Raw genomic sequence first — 21,679 nt, 5'->3', positions numbered from 1 at the left:
TTGTTTTTTTTTTTTTTTTTGGTAATTAATTTGCTAAACCGTAAACTTCATAGGAAACAGATGCTTTCATTTCCATCACATTATTTTTGAACATGTTTAATGTAATAAAATAATACATAATTTACTACAGCTGGGATGGGCCATTCCATAGGGTCACTGAAATTCTTGAATACTCAAAGTACAAGTTGTGTGCAACTGAAGATACTAAGGGTATGCAGGGTGTGAGGTACCTGTTCTAATGCTGAACACACCAGGCAAAACAAGGGGAGGAAACCTTATTTTCTAATGGTTCCCCCTTCCAAATCCAGAATGAGTATCCCTGCTGGGCTGCTTTAAGCACATCTGTGTTGAATCCCCTGCGACACCACTTAAACTTACCAGTTTCCCCTGCAAAGGCCACTCAAGATACCAGCTCAACCCAAGGTGCTATTGCTTTCAACCCAGTTTTAACGAATACTGGTAGTGTGGATGGCACAAGGAAAGGTGACAAGGTTAACATTTTCCTTCCACACAAGAGAAGGCCTGTACTGAGCTCCTCCAGATTCATGGCTCAGGGGACAAAGACACTATGAATGACTAGAGTTATTACTACAGATATTGTAGCAACATCTAGAGCAACATCCCGCTTGTAGAAGAGGTAGCTCTTCTGTGCCAACTGTTGTGTAAAGAAAGCAAAAATATAATGCCTGTATCTCAAAGAGCACGCAGCTTCCTTTTCCCTCTCGCTTTCCCTTTTCACCATTCTATTTTCAGACAGTGTATGAACACAGGGAAGAACAGATTGAGTTGTGGCCTGTTTTCCGTTAGTGCTAAGCAACTACATCTACTGACTTCTTTCAGTGTAGAGTTCATTCAACGCTCCTGGAAGAGAGCCCCGATGTATTTCTCACAGCAGTGTTTCCCTACAACCCTCTGTTTTCAGAGTTTCTATTCTACAGTTTCATCAAAACAGCCATTTCCTTTATAAAAGTGGAAAGAGAAATAATTGCACTCAATAGTCTGCATTTTCTGGGCAATTTCTCAAGCTTTTTAAAGATCTATGGCACTTATTTATTCCCCTTTCTGAACTAGTTCCAGCTTCCCCATTAGGATGTCTTGTATTTCATCATTAGAACAGACAGTGTTATCTGGCCCAGGACCAGATCAGCTTCAGAGAGCAAAAGCTCTGCTGCCAGCATTGACAAATTACCCCTTTATGACAACGCTTTAATAGCATTTAGGAGCCTCTGTAAACTCATGTGGCTAAAAAAGCGAGGAGGCGTTTTGTTTACCACTGCAAACAAATATGCTTGAGTCACCCCAAATCCAAGACCTATGCTGTTTGCACGTGGAATAGAGATAAGAATGGTGTTTCATCTCCCGTCTCTCGCCCGATTATCTATGAGAAAAGAGGAGGCAGAAGAGATTGTTGTATATGGTAAAATTCCCCCCAGCGTTTAAGCAGGAGTAACATCTTGATCCTGTCTCCTAAACCCTGTGCGCAGGAAGATAAGCGGTGTGTAAAACCCCTGTAGACCCTGGGACATGTTTCTTCTGAGTTCTTTGGAAATCGTTAGTTTGGAATTAGTTGACTTCTTACTAGTAGAGAAGTCTCCCAGACAGTTACCTCTCTCCTTGACTGCCAAATCTGAGTTCAATTCCCAAGAGAACAAGGTTCAGTTTTACAAAGCACAACCTGGGGAAACAAAACAAGTTACAGTTAGTCACAGCATCTCTGTGCTCTGAAGAGACACATCTGGAAAGAAATAACAGAAAAACAACCAAGACTGTACCACATACCGACAAACTTCTACAAAAGTCATGCCTGCAAAATCATTGGAGAGCTGGGAAGTCATTACTTTGTAGTCTTTGTCTTCCAGAAGCATTTTGTCCCTCAAATATTTTCTCTTTGTCTAAAAGAATCAACCATAAAGATAATGCATTTATTGAAAGGCAAAGCAAGTAGGATATGTAACTTAACGCCAGCCAATACTCCACCACCACACGGTATTAGATCAAAGGCCCTTAGTTACTGGAAACAGAATGACATCAGCTGTATGTTGTCAAGAGACGATAGCAGAGTTAATAAACAACAGGCCAGGGAAAGCCTCAACCCTTCTAGACACTTCCAATTCATATTATCATCAAAGAACAGGTGTTATTACCGCATACAAAAAAAGTTACAGGAAAATTCCATGACTGCAAAGTCTTTGGAGCCCATTATTTGAGGAAAGTTACACCTTACTTTGCAATCAGATTAATCTGCTTCCTTATTTAAATGAAGACTGGTCTTAAGTTTTACCGGTCATAAATACAGTTATTAGACGTATGATTTCTTGCTGATCCGTGATCATCTACTCCAGTATAAGCACTTTTTTTTTTTTTTTTTTTTTTTTCCCTTTGGTAGTTGTGTGACTAGGGAAGGGTTGTTCATACCCAGGCAGTTCAAGCAGCAAAGCGTTCTAGTGCTTACAGCTCCTTCAGGTTTTAGACTGCCACTCTGCGTCACAGTATATGCCATTCTCTTGGCATACGAACACCTTCCACGTAAAAATTAATAGGCTACGAAAAAATGTGTAAAAAAGTGTTGCTTTCCAAATAAAAATTATGTAACGGATTTTGACATCAGAGGCTTTTTTAAATTTAAAAAGTTTGCTGCGTTTTCATAGTACATTTTAAACAACTTAAAATATGTTTTGCTCGCTTTGCTATGTGTGTGAAATAACCTGGACTAGAATGAAACAGCAGCTCAGTGAAAAAGCCACTCAAACAAGCAGCCCAATTCTACATACAACTTCTGCACTGATAAACTCGGTATTTATTTCACCCAGTATCTATTTACTTTGCCCAAATTAATCTTGTGAAAAGTCCCTGAACAGAGAAATAGCAGTTCAAACCCCCTTGTGTGGATGGATGTGAACTATCCCAGAGGGCCGCTAGGTGACAGCAAAAGCACGTCCACTGCAGGAACAGCAAACCTGAGACTCCTGCAGGCAACTTCATGCCCAATAGTTCTGCCTTTTTAGGTTTTTATTAATTCTTCTGGTATTGATTTGGAAATATCTGAGCAACTGTAAAGTGAATATGTAGTTTATCCATTTTGCATCGTAGCAAATACCGATGAGGAAAGACAGATGATAGGAGGATAGAGCTGGGTCACCTTCCTTGCAGAGATGTCGGGATTGCTAATTGTCACCGGTCTTGTGTAAATCACCCCATAAAACCCAGCCAAAGAAATAAGCCTAAAAGGATACTGAAGAAACGCATGCTCCTAACTGGGAAGGGTACATTGGATGGATCTTCAGCCCCTTTTTGGGAGTGGTTCTGCTGAAGTGCTCTAAGCACAGATTCAAACGACGAACGGCAGACAGAACGGAATCGAGCGCAGGGTCCGTACCACGCAGTAACCCAAAACGATCGTCTGCGTGCCCTGAGGCAGTGGGCACCAGCACCACATCACTGCTCTTGAACCGACAGCAACAGAGAAGGTGCCGCCACGTATCACCTACACGCAGGCGCAGAGCTCGCTCCGGGCCACCCTTTGCTCTGGCATCTCCTTGTGCGCTACGGTAAAACGGATCCTTAGGTTCTGCTTCAGCATGCCCTGGAGCCCTCTTTTCACCTCTTGCACTGAATTCAAGTATTAAATTAGAAAGAGTCTGTTAGGTTTTCTTGCCCTCTGTGCCAAGCCTCATCCCGGCACGATCAACACAAGCTTCAAAAGAACTGGCTGCAGTTTCTACTCAGAAGCCAGGCACATATTTCAGAGAAGATCCCACTGGGCTGTATTCACATTATTTAGACAAGTGAAGGACGTACCTCAGTGTCCTCTTCCACAATGAACAAATTGGTTAGGAGAGTAGACAAGCCAGGAACAAGGCAGCTTTGTGCTATGAAGCCGAGCTTCAGTTCAGCTAAACAGATGATGCTGTCTCCTGTCCTGCGGCCCCAGCTGGGGATGTTTGGCAGGTATGCCTGTGTCGGAGCACAAAAGTGAGTACAGATCAGCATAGAGATAGGCAAGGCCACAACACTCCTCTAAAATGATGATTCTTGGCTTTCTTGCCTTCATCATTCTTTTACTTTTTTTAAAAACCTATGCGGGAGTACGCTAACAGATAGCTAAGCGGACTTCTGAGGTTCTTTTTTTAGGGTTGTTTTTTTTTAATATTAAATATGCATTTGATGACAAAAACAACAAAACCAACAAGTTATATCTTATTTTTAGTCACGTTAAAAGATATCCTAGATAGGTTAGCAACTGGGTGCGTAAGAAACACTGGATAAAGATCCCATTTTTACAGAAGGCAGAAGTTTTTGATTCCATAAAGGCCAGAATCTCAACCGTGACACCCATGTAACAGACAGACAATTGTGATACCTTATTATGAGACTGAATTATCTGTAAAATTACTCTCGTGTTCGGGTAGTGATTCTTGATAGACAGCACTCTGTAATAAAGATACGATTTTGGATTAACACGCTCAGTTCTGGCTAGGGTCTCTCACTTTCCAAGTCAGACGTTACTTGGGCAGATAGCAACGGGGAAGTAGGGACCAAGGATGGCGTATGCCCCAATGCCTGTATCTGAGATGCTTTAAGCAGGCCCAGGCTCACTATCTGGAGAAGAAGGTGTCACCATCAACAGATTTGAAGACACAGGTTGAAGAATCATACCTACACCCCACTAGAAGTGTAGAGCGAAGAGAAGCAACAATAATGAATATTACTTGCTTTGCCAAATCCACCTGTAAATTTCATTCATAAACTAATATTTCCACGTGGTAGGTGCCCTAGAAATAGAAAATCAAGAAAATCCTATTTGGAACTTGGACTCTTGGACTGTTTTGGGGGTAGGCTAATTATGCCATCAGATTCACACAATCCAGCAGGACTAAGGGACTCCCCAGTTCAAGTCTGCGAAGACGTGTAGAATTATCAGACCTGGCAGCAGAGCTGCACCAGAGAGCAGTGCGCAACTCTCCGGTGTAAAGGAGCCAGACTCCTTGACTGCTAATATTCAGGATATTGAAGAAGGTAATTACACCATATTTAGTAACATTCTATTCTGGATGGGGTTGCAAGGCTGCACAGCTGCTACCTGTCTCAATCCTTCAACACATCGGATAAAATCATAGCAGAAAGGAGTCAGTTGGCTCTCAGAGTTCTCCAGGCAGAAAACAACGTGACAGGACAAATATGTTCCCCAGCCAGCAGCACTATCTGTGTCACTGTTAATATCAATCAGATAGAGAACGAAAGCACTGGCGTATCTCACCCTACCTCATGATATTGGAAGTATCCTCAGTATAAGGTTGTGGAGAGTGAACATCTGCTAGAATGAGACAAGCATTCGTAGATTCCATCTGCATCCCGGGAGAGAAAAATTAAATCAGGGTTTAACCCCATATGAAGTACAACAATCCCTGATAGCAAGCTGATTTAGTGGCATCATGTCTTCACTTAAACCCTTGTGTAAGATCATCATGATCCTATTTCTTAGAGTTGTCCCCATGCCTGAATGCTTCAGGTGACACAGCTCCAGTCAAACACGCAGGACGTAACGCGTATTTCTAATTTCGAAGTGCCGCAGCGTGTGAAATCTTTATATTTCTAGCGCTAACATCTTCCTAGAAGAGGTTACAAACCAGGAAGCTTTGCTATATTCTTCCCCAGCAAAATCCAGCCAAAGCACTTCAAGGGTCAGTATTTGGGAGGTCAGAAGACCTCTGTCAGTCTTCTAATCAGTACTAGGGCTGTGTAACGAAGCTGATAACAACAACAAGAAGTTTCATTTATGGTGGAAGTTTTATAGTCTGCTGGGAACTGGCTGGAAATCTACGGATGTATTTCAAATAGGACACTAACAAATCGAAACCGCACTAAAGTCAGCGGCGGTTTTTCGTTTGTTGGTAGTGTTGGTTCGTTGTGGGTTTTTTGGTTTGTTTGGTTTTTTTGTTTTTTTTTTCTTTAATTTTTTGTTTTTTCTTTAATCCAGGTCCATTCCTTCTGCTTCTACTGGAATGCTTTACTGAGTCTTCAGCATTTCAGAACACAAGGTCTCTTCATTCCTGGACATCCATGAATGAGACCCAGATACGATGCACACTCTAAAGATGAGCTCACCAAGGGCTATTCCAATTATTTAAATAGAATTTCCAGAAATGCTGCACTCTAATATGCCTCTTTCAAAACCAGATGATCACAGTTTGGCTTTCCCCTTTATTTTTCCTGTTTCAGTGCTTGAAAGATTTATAGCTGGAGAAGTCTTGTTATGCCTGACTCTTGCATTCTCAGTTCCCAGGAGTGATACGCTGGTAGGCAAAAGGTACCACTAAAATAACTGGAGCTGCTTGAAGTGTAAATCTCAACATGAATTGAGTAAATGCAGCTCGAGCATCCTTTCATAGGGGACGGGATCTTCACAACATCGGCTTATTTACAAGAAAGGGCAAATGATGAAGTTCTTACTCCAACTCTCTTCAGATCTCCAGAGTTCAGCGCAGAGCCATAAAAGAAAGTCGTGTAGGCTGAATAGCATCTGAACACAGCTTCCAGCTCCAGACTGGGAAGAGACCTATTCAACAGAAACAACAATGGGATGGGGGGGAAATCCATCAATCTCCCATAATTACATTCTCTGCAAGTTTCCATTTCTCAGAGAAGCTATTTGCCATAACTACTTGCTGTTTAAAAAACCTACAGGGATTTTGGCAGCTCACTTAAAGTACATAGTTTAGATTTTAATGAAAACAAGCTTTTATAAAACTTAACAGTCATGGAAATGTTTCCTGGATTTTTCCTGTCTTCTGCTATTGTCATTAATTTTTCATGAGTATCATTCCACAGCCATCCATGCAACTCTAATTTTACAGCTCACTGTTACTCCACAAGAGTCAGGAAATGACACTTCCTAGGGCTTGATTCTGCATTCTCTTTTCAAATGAAACTGCTGAACTTCAACTTTCTCTCCAACTCGTGTTATTTTCCTATTCAATTTATGCAAACTGTCTCTCATCTAGGAACTTCCGTAACATTCTCTTCTACGTGAGCTGTACAATACATTATCAAGATATTCCTACACCGGTCCCAGCAGTGGAGCATGCCCTGTAGGAAGGTGTCCAGCCTTGATTCCAAGGAACAGGAGTTGGAAAATCCCCCCATCCTCTGGGCAGTTTGTTTCAGTGATTATTAATCACTTCCCACTTTCAAAAATGCACACCTTGCTCCTTACTTGAGTTTGCTCGACTTCGAACTCTAGTTATTCTATTAGCTTCTATTAAGCTGTCTTTTCCAGACTAAAGAAGATTTTTATACTGGTAGTGAAGATACTTAGGCACCTTAATTGAGCCAAACACCCTATCCTCCCCCTCTTAGGCTAAACAGACCGAACTCTGCATCTTTTCCTCTGTGGCAGTTCTCCCTGACTTTGAACCATTCCTGCACCTCATTTCCACGTGTCCTCAATTCAACAGCTCTCTCAAAATGTCATGGTATTTCAAACGAGATGCCTATAATATTCTGCTCACCTCTTGCCCCACCTCCACTGCATCCCCAGGTAAATCTGTGTTTGTGCTCCCAGCAATCACCTCCCTCTGAAGCTTCTGCTTTCAGAAACACGTCTAATAGCTTCAGCTAGGCAGAAGAAGGGGATCTGACAGGACAGTTGAAATGCCTGATATTTCTGGCACAGAGGAGCGGCTTCACTTCCCTCCCTTTGCCATATGCCAGCATGACTAAGTACAAGTCACAAATTTTCTCCCCAGGATGAAAAAACATGTAAGAAATTGAAACAGCTAACAACTACCCGATTGCCAGACTTGGCAAGACTTAAAGACAGGTATATCTGGCAAAGCCAGCTTACTGTGCAATTTATGTGGAGACATTTTTTTGTTTAATAGATCACAACAGAAAACATTTTATCATGAACATTCCGGCATGAAAGCTTCATTATTACAACTTGGTTTATAACTCCCATCAATTAGTTACACAGCACTGCTTTCCTTTACTTTCAGATCTCCTACATTTGCCCTAAGTGTTCAGGGAATCAAAGTGAAATATCTCAGAGAAATAAGGATACTCACTCTCCCAGAAAAAGGATTTCTGTGCAAACACTTCCTTTGTCCTGAAGCAAAAAGTCTCGTAGGAATGTAGTGACACTCTCCAGAGTGATATTACCACAGACAACAATATAGCTACAGGAAGAGAACAGGCAAAGATTTATCACTTTGAAAATAGTAGAACGGTTGCTGCAAAGCTGACATAGGAAACTACACACCTGCTTGTAGTATATTAATCCCAGAAATGCAGAAGACCGTTTGTGCCTTTGGTTTGATGGAAATTTCATCCATCATGACTAGGTACTTCAGGAGTTATTTTGGAAAGGAAGAGGAGCTGTGTTAGCAGCGGTGAATGGTAGACATTCCAAAGACAAAGAGTCACAGAAGGAACTTTATAAGACCTGGTTAAAGATGTACCTGCCCAGTCCTGTGAGTAGCAAAAAAGCCCCAACAAACCAAAAAAACCCAACCCCCCCCCAAAATCCCAACAAAACCAAACCACACCTACACCAACAAACCCACACCGCCACCACCACTGAAATAGGTCTCTTCAGTCTCTAAGTTAGGCTGTCATGCCACCAACTTCACTTCCTTTGAAAATAAAGCCCATACTGAACAGTGCGTTGACAAATTTTATTCAAGACAGTTTTGACGTAAGGATCAACCACGAGCAAGTTTCAGGATTTAAGTTACTACGGGAAACTTTATTTAGCTTTGGATTTCTTCTGAGCTGGTTCCCAGCCTAGTCACTGACCTGATTTTTATTTTCCAAGACAAATAGCAACCATACTTACTTTTTCCCACTCACCACTTCATAGGAGGATTTGTAATTTTTACGGCTTTGAACAATTTCCACAACTTCAGGGATAAAGTTTGCAAATAGTACCTAAGACATCAAGAAAAATCATCTCAGAGCCAATTCTGTCTCTCCTAGCCACAATAAATTAATTTTAAAGAGTTTAAATTATGTGGAACAACAATGAGAAATTAACTTCAAATTCCTAAAAATTACTGGCAGGAACGTAAAGCCAGACGATGTAGTGACAATGGATTTATGCCATTGGTACCCTGGACTGATTTTGTCCGGTATTTTGGCTCTTGCCAGTATTTGCAGCCACATGAAGAAACACTAGAAGCCTCGCCAGCTCTTAGAAGAGAAAATCACTCTACATCCGTGCCAGTATTACTTAAGGTCAAGACTCTTTGCTCACAGATGTCTAATCTCTACTGCAGCCCCTGCAAAGATCAACTTCTTGGTGACACCCCTGTTCACTGTCTGTCTCCAGCTGCCATTTTCAGAAAAGAAATACAGGTTTCTTACCAAACCACCAATAATGAAGAAAATATTGAAGGTTTGACCCAAAGTTGTTTGGACCACAACATCACCATAGCCAACAGTGGACATCGTCATCATTACTAGGTACATGCATTTGAAATAGCTGAGGGACTGGGAATTTGCAGGCTGAACCCAAGGATCTCCATTGTTTTCTACCTGCCCGGGGGTGGGAAAAGAGAAAAGAGAAGTTTAACTTGGTTTTGGTCTCAGTCCATCTCCAATTCACAGTTATTTCATTAAAAAGTTAGCACTGTTTTAGCTATTACAGAAGTGATTCATTACTAGGGGGAGACGGGGGGTATTGCATCAGCAGAACCACACCTGATAACGCACGCAAGTAAACTGTACTGGCTCGAGTCATGCTTTGTCCTTGCACAATAAACTTGTTTTCTCCTAAGAGAATGCTGCATTTTTTTTAGGAAAAAACATATACCCAAAGCTCCCATGGCAATACTGATGGAAGGGGACAAGGAAGGCTGTGCAGCTGGTTATACATACCAGGTGAATAAATCCTGCAGCTGTGAGCCAGGTGCTGATAAATACAGCGAAGAGCTTGGAGAGCTTGATTGAATAACTGGAGATAGAAGGGGAAAATTCTCAAGACATTTAAAATGTACCATAATCTTTGCCAGAGTTAAAATTTCCTACATGACCCTACTCCACTCAACAAAACTCCTCTCTTCTCCAGTCAGTGTAAGATTACACACCAAGGATTTAGGATGAGAAAAATCTTCCTGCATCCAGCACTTTCTGTCACAGGCAACATGCAAAGTAATCCTGTTTTTAACATTTCTCAATCTCCAAAACCTTTTAAGTTTTCTTGCATTTATGTTTTCCACTCACTCCCCCACCACCAGAGTTTCACTGAGCTGACAGTTACACAATTTTTTTGTCATTTCCAGTGCGACATTATTGATAGTCATTTTTTTCCATACGCAACACTGGTATTTTCTTTTACTACCCAAGTCAGCCAAAATACACACACCGGGGAGAGTGTTAGGCTTCCAAGTGTACTTGGCCAGGCTTTAACTTACTTGCTCTTTGTGATCCTGAGGAACTGCAGTATTTGCGGGAGTTCTAACAACCTAAGCGCTCTCAAAAAACGCAAACCTGCAGAAAAGTGAGAAAGTCAAAGGAGAAGGAAAAAAATCTGTCTAGAAGTAGAGTGTTTGTACCTATTCAGATATGTTTAAATATGCGTGATTTGTTTTCCACATGTATAAATACATGGAAAATATATTTGTGGATCCTACGTCAAACCTGGCAAGAGAGGGTAACATTGCTCAGTATTCAGAACCTTTATGTCACTGGATTTCCACCTATGTCCTCCAAGGAAGCCTTGAATTATGAGGAAAATGCAGAACTGCAGTTCCTTTGAGCTGTAACCTGAAGGCTTAAGTGACATTCAGGTCCACAAGGCTACAGACCCCAGGGAAAACCCAGGAAACCCAGGGTTGCATCTTTGCTCCCCTGCTGGGTAACTCCTCATGCAGGCGGTCAGGAACGGCGATTGCTGAGGTACTAGAAGCCAGGCAGACAGATAAACAGAATGGAGACAGACCTGAGTCAATTACAAGCCCCCCCAAATTAAAGGAGTTTTTGCCAACGAGGCACCATTTTGTTCCCAAAGACTAGTTTTCATACGGATGGTCAAAGCATTTGTGAATTAAAATCAACTTGAAGAGAGTCTTAATGGAAAATGCAGAACAACACGGATGGAAAGCAGGATCTCCAAGTCTTACTTACCAAGCCAATTCCTCTTTAAATAATAGGAAACAAAAACTGGAGGGATCGTGAAGAAATCCACCAGAGAATTCAGCTGAAGCCAGAACCTCAGTTTGTCATCTGCTGCCACAAACTAAAGATGAATAACATCAAAAAGCATCAGTGCTGTGTGATCATGGGTCTCAGCAGAGCGAGGTGGCAGCTCTCTGAGGAAACCCATTTTTGCAGTCTGCTTCCTTCTCTGTTGTTTTGGCTCCTGGGGACATCCCCTCGACATTTTTTGTTTCTGAAAGGCTTGGGCTGGAGCCCCAAGAGTACAAATCGGGTTGGGCCCAGAGGTACTGTGATGTTCTCTTTCTCTCCCTCTTTCTCATCTGCCCCCTTCATCTTTTTTTCTGGGGTGCCTTTCTGTGTGATAATGCAGAATCAGTAACAATGAATTACAAAACCAAAGGGCAGAGCCAAGACCACATTCTTACCACATCAGTCTATAACAGGGGATATCCTGTTTTCTGGTGACTTAAGACAAAAATTCTAAAGTCAGAAGCTACAATCAAAACGTATTTCACACCAGTGCAACTAATGTAATTTTAGCAACAGATGGCACAGAGCTATACAGTTTGTTCAGGAGAAGCTGAAGAGAGACCCGACTAATTCATTCACTGGTTTAAAGACATGCAGAGAGACAGAAAAGGCTAACATGTGAGCTGGGAAATGCTGCAGAAATGCTGGAAATAACCAGATTCCAAAGGGAGAAAATGAAGAAATTACAGGAAAAGGTGAAAGACCAGAGTGGCTCTGAGTTAAGCTAAGGCAGTCAAGCATTATGCTACAGAGCACCTATTATCCACACAGGTAAACTGCTCCCAAATACACTTTTTAACTCAACTTTCCCATAAAGTGCCCTTACCCGTAATCCAAAGTAAAGAAGGAAGAAAACGTTGAGAGCTTTATCTACATAAAGGATGCTGTCTGGAAAGGAGATCTTGAATTCCTCTGCTCTGATGGGGAAACAGACATCGCAGCCGGTGGAGGGGAGAGCAAAAAAAAAACCAACAAAACCAAACACTAGAGTTGCTATAAAGTGACATTTGGTTTGGGTTTTTGTTACGAAATAATCGCTAAAATGAAATTTAAATGTATTCACAATTTTGTGCAATTTAAATCTCTACTTCCTGAGTTAGGCAGAATAAATGACTGTCCATAGCCGGTTTTCATTAGCAAGCATGCTCAAACATGACATTATTTATCTGTTGTGCAAGTAGACTGGAAAGATTGGGTTTCGTATATTCAGAGAGTGCTCGTGCAAACCCTTCTGTTGCCCTCTTCGGGAGAATGGCTGTCCCCTCCTCCCGTGGGCCTGGCAGTGGAAGCCGGGGGTGAGCTTGCCCAGGCCAGGCCCAGCCTCGCCGGCACGTCGCCTGCACTGGGCTGACCAGTAGGGCGGTTACCAGTCCTCTGAGGCTCCTCTTCCTCCACCCGTGGGAGGGGGGAGAATATTTTCAAAGCAGAAACACAGAGTAAACTAGTCCCAGAGGTCAGCCCAGGTGAACATCTACTCCCACCTATGGGTGTAATGCTATACGTGGAAAGAACTCTCTGTAAATAGGATTAACTGCCTGTTTATTCCTTAAAAAACCCAACAATTTCCCTTCTGAAGCTCTGCCTGGATGTTTGTCAGATTTATAATGTCTTGGGATTAAACACAATATTGGATTGCTCTTGATGTATAATTCTGCTTCTCAGGTTTACCTCTGCTGATTGAATGCAGTTCAGAGTGCTCCACAGCTTTTATATTTTATTTATTTCATTTTATGATTCCATTTTATTTTTCCAGTGTTGCGCACCAGTCCAAGCAAAGAACTGAGAACAATGCTCTGGCATATTAAATCAATCAAAGGGGTTTACATATTAATGTCTTTTTACCCCTTAGCACAATCTACAAAATATATGTATTCAGGTGAAGACTGGTGGAGGCTACGGTGTGATTTCCTACTCACTTTCGTTATTTTATTCCCACTAAATTGTTTACCAAAGGCTGGATTTCATAGAAGAGCTCCATTCCCATTTAGGTACCCAAAATAGGTGGCAAAACTTTCAAAAGAGCTTTGAGGTAGTGAGCTTTATTAAAATTCTAGCATCCTCTAAACATTGCAATAGCAACAGCTGGGCTTTGAAAGCTTTTGAAAATGTTTGTATCGAAATAGCTGCTGGACCCTTTTGCAAAAGCTTTGGACATCTGTCCCTCAGTCCTTCTGAAAATCCAGACTTGAAGGTATACACACACAAAAAATCTACATACAGTGAAACCTCAACAGCTGTAACAAAGATACAAACCACAATTTTTGCTTTCTGGTTGCACTGCGCGGTTCCACACGCTGCTGAGGCTCCCCTGCAGCTACGGCCAAGGTTTGCTCTGCTGGCCCCAGTAACCCCTGTACAGAACTGGCACCCCAAAGGAAGGGGGACTACGAACCTGGCAACCTGGGGAGCTCAAGGGCCCCTCACACCTCCGTGCCCATAGGCTCCTCGGGCTCCTGTCTGTGGCCACAGACCAGCTCTTAAAAATACATCAGCGTGGCAGGTTGTTTCTACAGTTTGTTCAAAGAAGCTTTTTGGATAAACATCAGTAATCTACTTACTCAGCAAGATTGACAAAATAAATGATGAGCGAGCCAATATTCAGAAGAAACACCAGTATCACCTGAAAGCACAGGCATAACGACGATGTTATGAGACTTACTCTGGTAGTAACACAGCTTCCATCTAAACCAAGCACACATCTAGCACACCACTTCTGTTTTTCTATGACTGAGGAGAAGAAGCAGAAGGAACAAAATTCAGTTACCTACACCCTGCAGCAGTCCCCAGACAGAGGTTTTAGTTAGGCATATGCACAATGAACTAAAATCTCATCCGATGTAAGTCAACACTGTCAGGTTAACTGGCTGCTGCTGAGGGCGGGATGCAGCCGACCACAGTTCCCTGGCTGCCACTGTGAGAGGCCAGGGAGTCAAACCCACGGGACTAGCTGCTCCTGCGCTTGCAGCCACCAAAATCTCATATACGAAAGGATGCTCAGATTGAAAAAAAAGGCAGTTAAGGTCCACAGAGACGTGTCATTGGCATATCCTGTTTTGGGGGATAAAGACAGCACTCTTGTCCTTTGGATACGCATTTAAAATATCAAAAATAATTACCACCAACAGGGTTATAACCAGTTCCCACTGAAGGAGTAAGCCACCAAGCGAGTCGTCAGTGCTGAATGGGAGTGATTCAATTACCCAGAAGATAGAGATTGTGCAGCCAGACCCAGCAGTCTGCCCACAGCCAGATCTGGGGAGCCATCAGACAGCAAGTTTCAGTCATTTTACATAACCCTTCCTGCTCAGAAACCTGCCAAATCATCTTCCCAGGGCAAACCCATCTGTATTAGGAAAAAGCGTGACCTAGATCACATGAACTGCAAAACCTGACATATACTTGTGTTTTCACTGGATGTTCTCCTAAGAACAGACATGTCTCACCACTTGCATTAGAGGAGAAAACCTGTGCTGACTGATCTGTACTTACCAGGGCACACCCCATAGATGTTTGAGCTGACAGCATCATTTCTACCTGCGGAGAGAAGGCTCTTATCCAGTAGACTGACTGCTGTTTCCTTTTGTGTGACCAGACATCTTTGTCCTGACAGAGGAACAAAGAGAATGTTAACCTTGACCGTTTCCCAAGATGGCTAAAGCCAACACATCCAGCCACCACATCTGGATGGGACCGAAAGTAAGAGAGTGGTGGGAAACATTTTCCTTCAGTTGAGCTAAAGCTGAGTCTTATCTTCCTGGAACTCGCTGAGGGCGTGCGGTGCGGACACAGACGGATATACAGATGCAGACACATTTCTTCTCTACTGGTTGCACCCATGAACATTGATTCTCATCCCCTTAAAGCAATTACCTCATAGCCTGAGCCTGAAAGGAACCGCACGCTCTGGCGCTAATAACACCTCTCTACTAATCTCCCCACCCTTTCCCATCTTATGCCAGGTGTGAATTCATTTACTCAGTTCTGACCATGTAAAACATTTCACTAGCATATACCCTGGAATATCTCAGTTCCAATGTTCTATTTTAACATGGCCTGTTACCTTTTTTTTAACATATGCCAGTAACAGCCCCAGGTAAAAAACCTTAAATTTACTGTAGAGCTTCAGCTAATTCTCATTAGCTTTTGCTGTGAGGTAGGATTCTGTCCTTTTCCTTGTTCTAACTATTAATAACTACAACAAATAACTAATACAGACTATTCAACCTATAAACACCTACTAGATTTAAAAAAAAAAAAAAAAAAAAAGAGACCCATGCTGCTTATAATGTGAGATACTGTGCTGGTCTCTCTTCTTTTACACTCAGTTCCCGGGCACCAGAATCTGTAAAGAGCTAACACTGAAGCACTAAACCCCACCTCTGCTCAGCAGCCAAAAGAACAGCAGAGAATCAGATTAATTTAACATTTTGGCAAACAGAGATGCCTACAGTTTGCCAGCTGCACAGGTGTTCCCTTCATTTTCTGCCCACACAATTCAGGTAAGCTGATGAGAATGTCAAGCCCTCCCTGGGAAGTGATGGAGTGAAACAGCCTTCAGCAGTTGTTGGAGGCAAACATGAAGTGACACAAAGAAAGAGCTCTTCAGTCCTGCAAATTATGTTGTAACCAGGTACACGAGTGACCTGGATATGTCACGTGAACCATCCTGGTGATATCCTTGGGAGCTGCTAATACCGTCTCAAAAATTCCACCATGCACACAGGGAGGACTGGGGTCAAAGATCATAGATCTTCTGGTGGGGGATTTGTTTTCAGCATGTGTAATCCCATCCTTGTCCAGTCGGTTTGGACCATGTGAAAAAGGCTATTCTGCAATACTAAAACACAAGACAATTTTTCCAATAGTTGCGGGTTACAGAGTTAGGGTTTTGAGAGACAGCTTAACCAGGTCCAGGTACTCCTCATTTCTGTTCCAATCTCTGCCTTGGTGCTTAAATACCCGTGTGTCTGGAGTACTGTGTGTTTGTACATATTAGCTCGTGTGTTTAAGAATCAGATGCCGTATGCAAATGTGAGTTGAAGATGCAAGCATTACAGTGCTCTTGTGTGCATCTGTGTTTATCTGCACGATCCATAGGTGCTGAGGTTTCTCTATGGATATGTTTGTGCTGCTATTAATAGCTACACTGGTGAAAATGTCCTGGTTTCGACCAGGAGAAAACTATCTTGTCCCCTCCTCTTGAAAGGGGAAAGGCAGTAGCACCCATAAGCGCTAACCTGTTAATCACCTCAAAGATAAAAGCTGATAAATAAAGTGCCACGTTTATTGCACTATAACAGAAGATACTTTCTAAGCTAGCACTCCATCCACACCAAGTGTAAGTCTTGCGTTCTCACACCAACACGCAAAATAGGAGCCATTTCAAAAAGATCTTGCCCTTACCTTTTTCATCCAGATCCTCTCTACCCTGAATCCATAAGCATACCTTGCCAACCTGAAGGCCAGTATGGTAAAGAGGCCTCCCAACAAAAGAAACAAAGACGGTACAATAAAAGCCAACTGAAAGGACGGTGCGCAGATGAGGTTAAATTTTCCTGCCATATTAGGAATCACTTTGTCCTGCCTTCTTCCTCCTCAGCTTCCTTAGCTGCTTGGTCCTGACCTCCTGGTTGCTTTTGTGACGTCGCAGTGACCTCAGCACCAGTGCTGTGCACTGGTCAGACGAACGGGCTGGGATTCTGGGAGGGGCCCTCTCTGCAGTGGAACGGTTTCAGTGGGGGTTCTGATTTAGAACTTTCTTTTTAGCGACCAAGTTACCAAGGTCCCTCTTCTCTGGAATATCTGGGTTTATAAAACTGGCTCTCACTGTATACAGAGTCGCTTTATAAACTTTATTAAGTTGCTTAACAGAGAGCCCTGAGGTCTCACCCACAGCACTCAGGACTCATCCCTTTAGCCCCCACCTCACGCTTCCTCTCAAGAGCTGCCACACGCACGTACAGCAGCACTCCCTCGGGAATCTCAACTGATGGACTGAGTCCTTCTACTGCTCCAAACCAAACACAAGCAAGATGCCCTGGCACTGAAAGAGCGGCTGTGATGCTAAGAGCTGCAGTAGCGGTGTAACAGGATAAGCGAGATGTGTCAGACCAAAGACACACTTAGCCTGGGATTTTGTCTCTGCAATTGCCCAGTTGTCAGTGGTGAAGTACGGCGTGACCTCTCCCCTGCTGCCTTCATTCTACCAGCTCACCCTCCTTCTTTTTCTACTTTAATAAACTTTTAACCAGAAGAATTTAAACCATCTAAGTCGGAGTTTCTAACGGTGTGAAAATAACAAAGCTGGGATAAATGTGCTCTCGTGCCCACAGGCGGCAGCATTTCCTCGGAGTTCGGCTCTCTCTGCGCACAGCACCGGGATGTAAAACCAATTTGCTTCCCAGCATCGCCGCAGCCTTGGACAAAGAGAAAAACAAAGCAGAACAGCACAGCAAGCCATCTCCCAGACACTGCGCAGGAAAAGCAACAGCTCGTCTTGTACCACGCAGGCCTGGCCGTCCCATCCACAGCTGGTGGGGTAGCAATGACGATGCCACCCGTGCACACAGCTTCTTTCCCCCTTTCTGTTGAAACAGAATGTCATCAAAAGCTGTAGGTCTAGTCAAGAGTGTTGAAGTCTTTTATGAGCGCTGCAGATGAATAATGCAATCAGACTCTTCTTCATGCAATCAGGACAGCTGAGTATGGAAGTAGTGATTTTGCTTGAATTGGGAAAAATATGTGTCCATAAAAAAAAAAAAAAAAAAGAAAAAACAGAAAAAGAATGGTGAAATAACAGCCCAGCAAATAGTTAGCAGGGAGGCAAAGAATATGCTATTGTAGCCTTTAAATACAGCAACATTTAATGTCTGTCCTCCCCTTTCCTCCCTCGCGGAGCATCAGAGGGGATGATGTATGACTGGAACCAGTAGGGCGTTTTGAATGGTGAGGGTGGCCCTGGGGACAGCCTGCCAGCTGACAGGAGTCATGACGGGTGTTTTCATGGAGACTAACGTGACAAAATTGCAATCAGCTCACCTAAGGCTCCAGGATGCCTGAGCCAGGGACAGGAAGATTTTGAAGTAAGTTCCCAAGGGAGAAGGGGTGGGGGGGAGGAGGAGAGAAGGTTCCCTCTCCCTGCGAGCGAAGGACAGCGGGAACACCTCCCTCACGCTGCGGACGCCCCCATGTCAGCGAGGAAGGATTTACCTGCAGGACAGGAATTCAGCCAGACGACAAAGGGATGTGACACCAGCCAGTGCAACTTCTGCTCCACGGCTAGCGCTTCCCCGACACGCTTCTTCACCCGGTCCCCGCGTGGCCCAAGCTCTTCTCCTCCTCCCCTCCGGAGCTGTGGGCAGGTTTGGGGGGCAGGTGGCCGCTCCTGCCCGGGCGTTGCTGCTGAGCCAGGCCTGGAAGCCAAGCAGCTCACCCTAACTCCCAGTTGATTTCTCACAGTCCAGCGGTCCCCCGAGCAGAAACAGGTCATTGGCAAACCGCAGCCCCTCAGCAGGAGAACAGAGCTGCAAAAAGAGATTTATCACCATTCCGTGGCACACTGCCCTGTCTGCACTGACAGAGACATAAACCAGGAACGGGAGAGCACGCAACAGAGAGCGGACTTTTCTTTAATTTGACTCAACGGTAGTTTAGGCTGCACCGAGACCTCCATTTGGAGTTAAATACAGAGTGGAAATCCACCAAGAGGCATCATGTACTGCTCATTTCTGGCACAAAAATAGCCTTACTGGTATTCAGAGTCTTTGTGAACGTGAGGACGTTCACACCTGTCTCCTGACAGAAACAGGTTGGTGCTATCAATATTTATAGGTAGGAAAACTGAATGAGAAAAATTAAGGCCTCAGAGGAATACCAGCAGGATACCGGGACCCTGATTTCATCATTTTCTGGCACAGAAGCGTTTTAAGCTGCTTCCCTCTGCAGCCCCACCGCTGCAGCATGGCAGCATGATGCTCAGCTGCTGTCTCCAAGAGGAACACTCAGTGCCCACTGTGACACATCGTTTAGCTTCGTCTCTAATCAGGAGAATGAAATTATGCTTTTCATCAGAGCGCGTTATGGATCTCCTAAATTAGGCTAGTGTTCTGGATTTTCCTAATTTGTTACTCTGACAGTTAATTCTTCCAATAGCTAATTATCTTACCCTGAAAACACATGTACTTTTTTTTCCAACTCCTGTGCTAGCTCCAGCTTTCAGTTGAAAGCTGAATCCTGACCTTCCAGCCAAATTTCACTGTATATTTTTCTGCTGGTTAGTGGAGCCATCTGTTATAAGAAGTCATCTTCCCTGTATTTGTGCTTGCACATTGTGATGGAGTCTCCTCTTTATTTCCTCTTTGATAGCCTAAATGGATCAAGCTCCTTACATCTTTCACTAGAAAGATGTCTCCCAGACTCTGAATCATTTATATGTCTCTTTTATGAACCCTTCCAATTTTTCAACATCCTCTTTGATCTGCAGACACCAGACTCCGAATCACTATCCCAGTGAAGATCTGGTTAATGGGGGTGGATGGAGTGGTAAGCTTATTACATTAGATCTGTGAAAGGAAAGATTTGATTTTAAAGCACACCAGTTTGACTGAGAGGAAAGAAGGATAACAGAGGCATTGAATTGGGGAGACATTTCCCGAAAGGATTAAACTTCTGTCTGGGTAATGAGAACATCCACAGTCACATTAGACCGGATTAAAGAGAAAGATAAATTCTGCTGCTTCAGAGCATAAACCAATAGCTGGTGGGGACTACAAATAAACGTCTCCTTTGGGTAGATTTTTCTGTAATTGTTCACTGTGGAGAGAGCTTACATCTCCCACTGAAGCAGCTGGCTACCAAGAGACCCAGAGCACTGGGATAAATGGGTCTAGAGGAAACCACCCATCTTTCCATTATGTGGACACACACACACATATTGAAGAGACAAAGGGTTTGCACTTAAAGATTAAATCCTTATGTCATCTCTCTCTGCTTCCAAGCCTATCTAGGTAAGGAGGCTTAGAAATTAAACTGAGAACCATGTATTACAGCCCGCATTCTCCCAGCCTCCTTCCCACTGCCGTCTCCTTTTGGGGTGGAAGCGAACGTGCGTGCACAAATGCAACAGTCCTCTTATCCCTTCTTGGTAAACAGTTCCCACTTTTACTGCGCTCTGAACCTTCCAGGTGCAAGATAAAACAGATTGGTCTGGAATTTGGAAGCAAATGAGCCAGGCTGCTTGCTCCAGGCCTCCGATTTAATAAACATGCGTCTATATCTAATGGACAGTCTGTCACTTCCCTTTAATAGAAATCACCCGCTCCTCTAATAATCATTAAACAAATTGACAGCACAACAGCCAAGGCCTCTCGTCTTAATGCTACCTGCAGCAAGAGTAAAACAATCCACTAATATCTTTTCAGAAAAGCCATTATTGTGCCTAATATGAATGCACACAGGCACACTCCATGTGACATAGAAACAAACATGTCCATGAAGAGAATAAATCGCACAGGAATTCCCTTGATTTATATAACGCATGTATTCTATTAGTAAGATCATTTCTCATTCTCTCATGATGGGGATAATAATCTCTCATGCCTCCTGCAGTGTTTTCCTGTGCTAGAGCCAGACCCTGAGCAGCTTTACAGGCACCATCAGGCTGGATGGCCAGAGATGCCTGCACCTACATCAGAAATGCAGCTGCTTTCCTAACCCTGAGCTTTCAGGCCAGGGCATGCTCATGCTGAGACCTCGGAAGTTTTTAAAGTCCCCTTTTAGAAGGGATTAGAATTCTTCTTCTATACATCCTTGTCTAGTTGTGGCAGGATCCGCAAGGGTATTGGGACTTTTGACAGTTAACTCTAGAGCTCCCTAAGGCCCAGGATGGCAACTTTGCATACAAGCAAAAAAAAAAAAACAAACAAAACTTCAGGGTCAGATGGAACCCCTCAACAGATAACTCGGCATTCCTGAATACCCAAGGGGCTGCGTGCAGCCTTCCTCGGCCTTCAGGAACAGTTAAGCATTCAAGGAGTACCACAGTCCTGTGTGGCCTCTAAAGGATGGTCTTTCTGAGCTCAGCCAGTACACGTAGTGTTTTTGAAGCAGCCAGACATCTCTCACGCCATAAAATTCCGCATTTGTAGACATAAGGTCACTCAAGCCTTATCAAACTTCATATAATAGGACTCCACTTTGATTTGTTGAAATCCCATTCCATATCCCCAGACTGGTTATAGCCACACATTAGGGTCACAATAACAGGAGAAAAAAAAAAAAAAAAATCAGAAAATGAACTTCAGTATGATAAAATTCAGACCCACTGGTGATGGAGCAGGGACAAGAGCTTGCTCTTGGACTTGTTCCTCCCTTTGACCTCTTGATTTTGTTGGCTTTCTCAGGTGCTTGTCTCAAACATCTGTTTGTCTCTTTGGCCTGACTCTCCTCCTCTCTCCCTACAAACCAATTCCACAGAGTTATCATGGCTTAACCCCAG

At 43.4% G+C, this 21,679-nt stretch overlaps 1 protein-coding gene across 1 annotated transcript in view; it reads right to left on the bottom strand.

Annotated features, from left to right (window-relative positions):
* The window catches only part of KCNU1 (potassium calcium-activated channel subfamily U member 1), a 49,616-nt gene extending 32,870 nt beyond the window's left edge, over nt 1–16,746 (bottom strand). The window contains exons 1-16 of the mRNA XM_074928360.1: nt 16,582–16,746; nt 14,674–14,787; nt 13,743–13,804; nt 12,011–12,101; nt 11,122–11,233; nt 10,410–10,485; nt 9,874–9,949; nt 9,361–9,531; nt 8,834–8,925; nt 8,064–8,174; nt 6,451–6,556; nt 5,263–5,345; nt 4,361–4,430; nt 3,799–3,954; nt 1,780–1,892; nt 1,607–1,675 (exon numbers count right to left, since the gene is read on the bottom strand). Coding sequence (XP_074784461.1) covers nt 1,607–1,675; nt 1,780–1,892; nt 3,799–3,954; nt 4,361–4,430; nt 5,263–5,345; nt 6,451–6,556; nt 8,064–8,174; nt 8,834–8,925; nt 9,361–9,531; nt 9,874–9,949; nt 10,410–10,485; nt 11,122–11,233; nt 12,011–12,101; nt 13,743–13,804; nt 14,674–14,787; nt 16,582–16,746 — 1,667 coding nt within the window. The remainder of the gene's footprint in view (nt 1–1,606; nt 1,676–1,779; nt 1,893–3,798; nt 3,955–4,360; nt 4,431–5,262; nt 5,346–6,450; nt 6,557–8,063; nt 8,175–8,833; nt 8,926–9,360; nt 9,532–9,873; nt 9,950–10,409; nt 10,486–11,121; nt 11,234–12,010; nt 12,102–13,742; nt 13,805–14,673; nt 14,788–16,581) is intronic.
* Nucleotides 16,747–21,679: the final 4,933 nt, after the last annotated feature.

Source organism: Athene noctua, chromosome 28, assembly GCF_965140245.1.
Source record: "Athene noctua chromosome 28, bAthNoc1.hap1.1, whole genome shotgun sequence".
Taxonomy (NCBI): domain Eukaryota; kingdom Metazoa; phylum Chordata; class Aves; order Strigiformes; family Strigidae; genus Athene; species Athene noctua.
This window is presented reverse-complemented; position numbering and strand designations above follow the sequence as displayed.